This window comes from Phalaenopsis equestris, unplaced genomic scaffold (genome assembly GCF_001263595.1).
Source record: "Phalaenopsis equestris unplaced genomic scaffold, ASM126359v1 Scaffold000256, whole genome shotgun sequence".
Lineage (NCBI taxonomy): Eukaryota > Viridiplantae > Streptophyta > Magnoliopsida > Asparagales > Orchidaceae > Phalaenopsis > Phalaenopsis equestris.
The window spans coordinates 751,967-760,246 of record NW_018164698.1 but is presented as its reverse complement, the minus strand read 5'-3'; the positions used below and the strand labels follow the sequence as shown (position 1 = coordinate 760,246).

The 8,280-nt window shown below is 33.2% G+C and overlaps 1 protein-coding gene across 1 annotated transcript in view; it reads left to right on the top strand.

The window, feature by feature from the left end:
• Positions 1-3,873: 3,873 nt before the first annotated feature.
• Positions 3,874-8,280, top strand: part of LOC110024456 (probable ubiquitin-conjugating enzyme E2 18) — a 36,432-nt gene continuing 32,025 nt past the window's right edge. Inside the window, exons 1-4 of the mRNA XM_020724424.1 lie at positions 3,874-4,008; positions 4,121-4,224; positions 4,347-4,449; positions 4,537-4,600. Coding sequence (XP_020580083.1) covers positions 3,979-4,008; positions 4,121-4,224; positions 4,347-4,449; positions 4,537-4,600 — 301 coding nt within the window. The 5' untranslated portion in view covers positions 3,874-3,978. The remainder of the gene's footprint in view (positions 4,009-4,120; positions 4,225-4,346; positions 4,450-4,536; positions 4,601-8,280) is intronic.

Sequence of the window (8,280 nt, the reverse complement as noted above, 5' to 3'; positions counted from 1 at the left end):
AATGTTCTTTGCTAGCACCAGGAGGGGTTAAATAATAAAGTATGCTTCTATTTGTTACAATACCTCAATTTTGTCTTAAATCATTTGAATCCTACATAGATTAAAATCTCTTTGCAATGGGAAAAGTTTTCCATAATATTCAAACTCGCAGTTATATTTTGTTAAGCTGTTACATTTAGTTGTTACTTTCTTTATTAACTCTTTAGTAGTTGGTAAGCATATCATTTTAGATCTCTTATCTATTTAATTTGTAATTTAAATAGAAATTGCGTGAGTTGATATAAGTTGATTTTAAGAGTTATCGCTTTCCTTGTGGGATCGATACTGCGATCTTTAAGAAAAATCTCACATTACTTGAAACGATACGTATACTTGTGTAGTACTCATAGTGTGAAAATTTTTTATATAATTCATAAATCATTACATTTGTTCAAACTAGCTGCTAGATATAATTTGGGACATATTTTCTGGCAAAATTAAGAAGATTAAAAATACAAGTAATTGCGGGTCGGGTTAGTAGCCAACGAGGAGTGGTCAATGGTGGCCGGTGGCTATAGAAGTGGGTGACATTCGTTGGACCTTTGGTGTGGAACATCAAACCTAAGCACTTTCTTTCCTAAGTTTAGGGCTTCCTCCAGTTCAAAGTCTAACTCCCCTTCCCCTTTTCTTGAAGGGGTTAGGGCTCTATTTATAACTTCTTAAAGAGGTCTCCCTACAAATATGGACAAAATCTAGTCCACTCCATGAGATCTCAAAAAAATTCACTCAATTGAACAATATTTTATTCTCATTTGACTGCTTTAATGATATCTAAAATGGCCAATCTTGGGCTTGAGTGATCTCAAGCTCCTCAGATTAGTCTTGTCGAGATGCTTGTATTAACTATTAGCTTGTCAAATTTTTAATAAATTTGATCTCTTAATTGGGCATTAAAAATTTTCAAAAAAGGCTTAACGACTTGATATGAACTTGATTTGTCATTGTGTTTGTCTCGTCGAGCGAGTAAGTTTAGTTATAATTGGAACAACTTTGCATTCATTGTCTGTCTCATCGAGCAAGACAATTTGAATATAAGTTTACTGAAATTGATGTTTTAAACGATTTTTAGTTGAAGTTTCAACATTCCCAGCTTAAAAAATTTCCTTGAGATCAGCGCCACTCCTCTAAATTGTGCCAAACAATAAAAGTTTGTTGATGACATAGTCATTGCCTCTATTTTCTGGCGAGACAAGCTTCGTCATTCGAAAATACCAAAAAGTTGGATTTTTCTTCTTCTCATTTTTTTTATATAAGAATTTACAATTTGGATTCTATTGTCTTACACTGTTCAAGGTTGTTAATGAATGCATGAAAAACTATAATAGGTGTCAAATAGTAGACAATATTTTTTTTAAGAGATAAAATACCCTTAAATTATGCTTTATAAGTGGAGATTTTTTATGTTTGAGGATTAGACTTTATAAGACAATTTGTGTCATCACTAGGAAACCTATATATCATGACAGTAGTGGATTATATCTGAAAGTGGATTAAAGTATTAGTTCTCCCTAATTGTGATGCTCAAAACATTCAAAATCTTTGGAATAAAAATATTTTTAGTAGATTTGGGACACCCAGGATGATTATTAACGATGTGGTGAGTCACTTTATAAACAAAAAGATAGACATATTAGTAGCCAAATATGGGATTAATCATAAGATTTTTACTCCATATCGTCCCCACACTAATGGATTAGCTAAGGTTTCTAATAAAGCGGTGAATAAAATTTTAGAAAAGACAGTTAATCCCAATAGGAAAGATTGGGCAGTGAGATTGGATGATTCATTGTGGGCCTATATAGCTGCTTAAAAAATGCCCATAGGAATGTCTCTATACATACTGATTTTTGGGAAAGCTTGTTGTTTATCTGTAGAGTTAGAGCATGACACATTTTGGGCGATAAATTAATTCAAATATAATTTCAAGGATTCAACAGAAAAATGATCATTACAGTTGAACAAGTTAGAGGAAATTAGAGAGGAGGCTTATGAAAATATCAAAATTTATGAGGAAAAGATGAAAATATTTTCCACACGAGTTTATAGAGCAACCCATATATAGAAGCTTAAAGAGACCAACTTTCTAATCCAGCTGAAGAAGAACTCTAATATTTTAGGGAGTGCTGAGGAAGTGTTATTTATAAAGTTTCGCTCCAGTCTGGAAGTAGTTCAAAAAACCTTGATGTCTGAATAAAATATGGAATGACTACCTCACCATAGTTGTGTTTAGAACATTAATGTGAACAACCTTTCCAGACTACAATGAATGTTTCCCCTCTAGTATGGAAGAAATTATCATTGAATTTGTGTTTAAATAGGATGTTGAAAGGCTAACTCACTACAGTCATGTTCGGGATGTTGTCGTGAATAGTCTTTCAAGATTGCATCAGAAGTTGCCTCCCATATTGAAGAATGCTTTAAAAATGATTTTCAAGGGGCTAAATTGAGATTTCTTCACCATTTGGAGTTGGATGATGTATGTCATCAGGAAAAGAAGTAAAGTCTCAATGTCTCTAACTTGAAGATTGTGTTAAATAGACTTTGCTTTCCATAGATGATGTCAAACTAAAGTGTGCTAGATAATTCACTGCGGTAAAATAATGAATTATTGTCTTAAGGATACACGGGAATCCATCACACACAAAGATATTAAAAGTGATAAATAGAAACACAAAAAATTTTTACATGTGAAACCTGGAAAGGGCAAAAACCATATGGCCTACCCAAGTCAAAATGATCTACTATAAGTTGGTGATTAAACGTACATGCTCTTATCCGACAGAAGGAAAAATTGTTATACACTTTATTGAGTTACAATGGTCATGCACAGAAGAGCTCTTTGCTCCACGTTATAGAGCAATGGTAGTGGGGAATAGTTGTTGGAGTTTCAGTACTTCGTCTTCGAGGTTGACACGATGTTCGAGATGATACAATGCTCTGTAGGATGTTTCGTGAATTCACAACGTCGATTGTTATTCAGCACAGTGCTTCATCGCTCCATAATGTAAGTTTTGGCTTTGCCCGAAGCTTTGCTGCAACTAATGGAGGGGTGATCGACAGTGGTCGATGATAGATGACAAATGGTTGTTGATAGTTGTTGGTGGCTATAGGAGTGAGAAATATTCATCAGATTTACAGTGTATAAGTGATGTTGGACTTGAGCTACTCCTCTAAGCTTCAACCTTCTTATAGCTTGTGGTCTCTCACCCCTCTCAAGTTGGGGGTGGGGTGGGGGATTATTTATATAGTTCATGAGATACATCCCTGAAATAAGAAATAAATTTAGACCGGTTCATTATATGGTTTGGAGATATTCCCCCGATTGGATAACATTTGATGAACATTTGAGTAGCTTGATTATGTTAGAATTGGCCGATCTCGAGTTCGTTGAATCCATCTTGCCGAGACACATGATTTGACTATAAGCTTGTTAGATTTGAAATTTGTTACTTTCCAATTATACACTGAAATCTTCTAGAATTGGTTTAATGGTTTGATATAGACTCGAGCTATTTCTGGTATCCTTAGGTCCATCCGTTGAGTCGATCAGTTTGATTGTAAATTTATTGTAATTGAAGTTCTAGATGTTTTTTAATCAAAGGTTGAATATTCTTTACTTAAAATATTAGCTCAAAATTTATGTCAAATGATAAATTTATTGATGATGTATTAAATATATATAATTATATTAGTATATGAAAATTTTGTAATATATAGGTACATATTTCTATTTATATTATCCGTCTACTATCCAACAAAATCAAGGCATGATTGATGCTCCCGGCTATACCAACTGGCACGTTTGTGGGAGCGAATTGTGCACCGCCGGAATAAATATATTTTAAATTATACCGTCACAGAACACCGTCCTCTGAATCCTTCCTCGTAGAAGCCCCTTGTCCCTTAACTCCCCTCTTCCTCCTGCTCTGCTTCGGAAGCATGACTAGCTCCTCGGCTTCCCCTCGCAAGGTCCTGAGTCTCTCCTCTTCTCCCGCGCTCTCCCGCTCCTATCCATCTGCCTTTTTCTTACACATCTGCATCTTCTTCTTCTCTTTTATGCTTTCCATTTCAATGATCACAGGCACTGAGCAAAATCGCTTGCAACCGCCTGCAGAAGGAGCTGGTTGAATGGCAGGTCAACCCACCCGCAGGCTTCAAGCACAGAGTCACCGATAATCTTCAGAGGTGAGCAGATTCGGAGGAGATAGGAAAACCCTAACTTCTTCCTATGGTTTTCTTTTTCTGTCTTATTTTGCGATCGATTTTATTGATTGGAGTATTGGTGTTTGTTTGTTGGGATCTGGAAGGTGGAACATTGATGTCATTGGCGCGGCTGGTACACTGTATGCTAACGAGACCTACCAGCTTCAGGTTGATTTTCCGGAGCATTACCCCATGGAGGCGCCGCAGGTGATTTGTAGATGGCTATGGTTTTGGCTCTTCTGGCTTCTGTTCACGGGGTTTGAATGGTTTCTTTGTAATTTGTGAATCGATTAGGTTATTTTTGTTCCTCCTGCGCCGCTGCATCCTCACATTTATAGCAATGGGCATATCTGTTTAGGTAATTTCTATTCTTCTTGAATTTTGCTCTGTTTTTATCTGCTTTATCACTTATCTATCGGGAAATCAGAATTTCTTGCTACTTTTGACTTGCATCAGCAAATTTGAGCAATAATTTAAAAGAACAATTTTCTTGCTTCAACCACCCCCCACGCTTTGTTGTTGATGCCTTATTTTTCTTATGCAATGCTCTCTTATTTGTCAGAGTTTCAATTTGTGTTGCACTGGATTATTTTCTTAGCCTATTAATTGTTTTAACATGCGATTAGTATGTTCAGAGTAAGTTTTAGTATTTACATTCTGTGTTAGATGCACGCTTTCTTCCGATGTTTCGAAAGGCAAGATCTAAAACTGAGGTGCTGTTTTAGGGTACGTTTGGGGCAGATAAGCAGTTTATCCTGAAACGCTGCCTATGAGATTCGACTCGCGGCCTGTTTTTAGTGTAAAAACTCAATCACGTTTTCGGATAAGTTTTGTTTAGTGTAAAAACCCAACCGCGTTTTCGGATAAATTGCTGAAACGTGTTTTCCAAACTGTGAGACGACACTTATAAGCGGCCCTAAACGGACCCTTATCGATTTGAGGAATAAGCTTCGAGGCAGATAGAAGTATACATTTTAAAATTAAAAAAAAACACATAAAATTAAAAATAATTCATAAATATGACACAATCCATCATTATATTGATTTAGTTTACTATTATAAAGACATAAATCACGATGATAATGTTAAATGTTGATATAAAATGAAAGTTTGAATTGAGATTCAAGAAGAATCATTTAATTAAAATTTAAATACACCATGAGGATCAAGATCCACAAAAATTTCGTCATCTTTAGAAGAATCATCACATGTAATATTTTTATGATTATATAATACGGTTTTATTGTCATGTTCCAAATTGTCTTCAATCACAATAATTTTCTTCTTACCGTTTATATCAATTGACATTAAATTCATGATAATTAAAAAAAATCAAATTGATAACATGATTAAATAATCATATTTAAATCACCATTTTATTTTTTTGATACATTGTATCAAAATATTATTATAAGCACTATATAATACAATATAACATATATTAATAATATAATGTAATATAATATATATGTTTTTTACTTCATTGATGCGCCACCTCAAATAACTTGAGACATAAAGCCTTGAGGCATACACCTTTATTACAAAAGGCATAACCCTCATTATCACTAGTGAGGCTTATGCCTTGAGGTTTTTATTGTGCACTTCAGTTCAAGGCGTGCCTTGAGGTGTGTGTCTTGAATGTCTTTTTAAAGAAGGCTTTCCTCCAAGTTGCTTATCATTGTGAGAAGCATGTAGTCATAATGAAGAAAATAGCTATGGAATATTATACCCTAGATGTAAGGTGCACACCTAGCATTGAAAAGGCAATATGAAAAATAGGATGTTGTATATGAAAGATATATGTGCGGTCGTGCTTTGGCAATAGTGGGCACTTACAAATACACATATTTAAGTGCATATGGACATATATATATATATATATATATACATCCATCCGTTTATACTATTGTAAGATGCAAACACAAGTTTAAATATGGACTTTTTTACATATGGTATATTTATCTTGGACGGTTTAAAGAGCATAAAATAAGTGTCAATTCTTCCCCGCAAACAATAGATACTATATATGCCATATTTTGCCCAAAAGGTTAGGGCATGATCTGTCATGATGGTAAATGTCATATTTCACAATTATGATATTTTTTTTAGTTGTTACTGGACAACTTAATTTGTTGTATCTAATAAGTCCTTCATTCTCTATATATTGTATTTTTTATTTTTATTTCTGTGATGCATCCAACATAATGCAGGGTGGATATCCTGATATATTGAAAGTTACAATAAGGATTGTAAGTGAATAAACTTGGCTGCAGCTTTTAATCCATATTGAATTTCAATTCTGTATCGTTTAGGGTTTCGAAAATGATCATTTCTAATGATGTTGTAGATCTCATGCAAAATTTTGAATTTTGAGTTTGGAAACTCGATGAAAATTGATAATATAAGAAACATAGGTGGAGTTAAATTTAACTGAAAGCTTTGAGGTTTAGTAATTTCCATTTGATTTCTCTTTCTTCTTTCTTTTCCAACCTAAAAAAATGTAGAAAAGCTCAGATTACAATGTCGAAAGAAATAGTTATGCTTCTCAAATTCTTGGCTTACTTTTGGTTGTTTGGTATTACTCACAGCACACCATGTGCCTTATGCTGGAAAATTTGTGAGTTAACCCTGACATTCACCTAACATACCATACATGTAGGAATGAATCAAATGTTCGATTGGCTTCATGAACAGATCCTAATTTTATAATATAAATAGTTTGGATAGCATGACTAGCATGTCTTAGAAAAATGTGCCTTATTCAATGTCATGTTTGTGTTTTGTTCTGACTAATGGAGATTTGTGGATGCGCTGCCTGAAGTATGGATATGCTAGAGTTCTATGTCTGTTGTATTAACTCCATAGATATTACCTTATGCAGTGCTAGGTTGGCATTGCTGCAAATCTATGGAATAAACCTGTTTATGCCCAGACACATTTTCTCAAATTCTTTTATTTCATTGAGGTGTGAGAATTAACAAGGACTATATGTTAAGGTTAGTTCTATATTTGGATATCTTGTCAAATTTTTTCCAAGCTATTATTTCTTCTCTTTCTTTTAGTAAAAGTTAATTAGGATTTTTGCTTGAAGGGCTAGACTTAACTTTTGAAATTATGAAATTATGAGGCTCTAATCAAAATTTATTTTGTTATATTTTCAAGATTGTATCAGCCTTTTTTCCATCATCTCTTCTTGACAAATACTCTCAAAGTGTTATTTTTGAGACTCCATAAATCATATTGCATTTATTTCAATGCCTAAAGTCATATAGAACTCATTGGAAACTACTGATAATTTTTGAATTCACAATTTATCTTTTTTTTTCCCTAGTTTTCTCATTACCAAGATAGAGGCATTTCATGTAGATCTTCTAACTCATTACGTTCCAAGGTTCTTCTGTTTTATAGAATAGAGGTATTTTAAGTAAATGTTCTCAAGAATTAGGTGCCATGGTTTCATTTTTTCTTGATAAAATCTATGGAGAAATTTCGTTTATGTAATTTTTGTCATACTGTTTTGAAATAATAGGTTTAAAGTTATCTAGATTTTTCAAAAGTTTTATGCCCAAGTTGCTTTCATAAACTTTTCGCTTAAATGCAATAAAATTTGAAGTTTGTTTAATTAATTGAATCAAATAAACCTTATGTATTTTGTTTTATATAATAGACATTTAGATGTGCTGCGATATAGTTATGGCTTTTAGTCTTCCAATTTTGATTTGAATTAGAATATAAAACCAATTTTTAGGAAGCATTGGATTAAGTTATTTATATATGAGGAAAAAAGGATTTTTATTGTTGTTGATTTAAATGAACATGTATTCTTGTAGAACTAGTTTGGAGAGAATTCATGTATGTAATTGAGATTGAAATTTGATGGGATAAGCTATAAAATATTTATTGTAATGTATAATCTATCTATTGAAGTGTGGAAATATTTAGGAGATTTGGGAGTTTCTTGGCTTACTATTCTCTTTAATATTATTTTAAAAACTAAAAAGATGCCTAAAGAGTGGGGAAAGAGCATTTTGGTCCCCA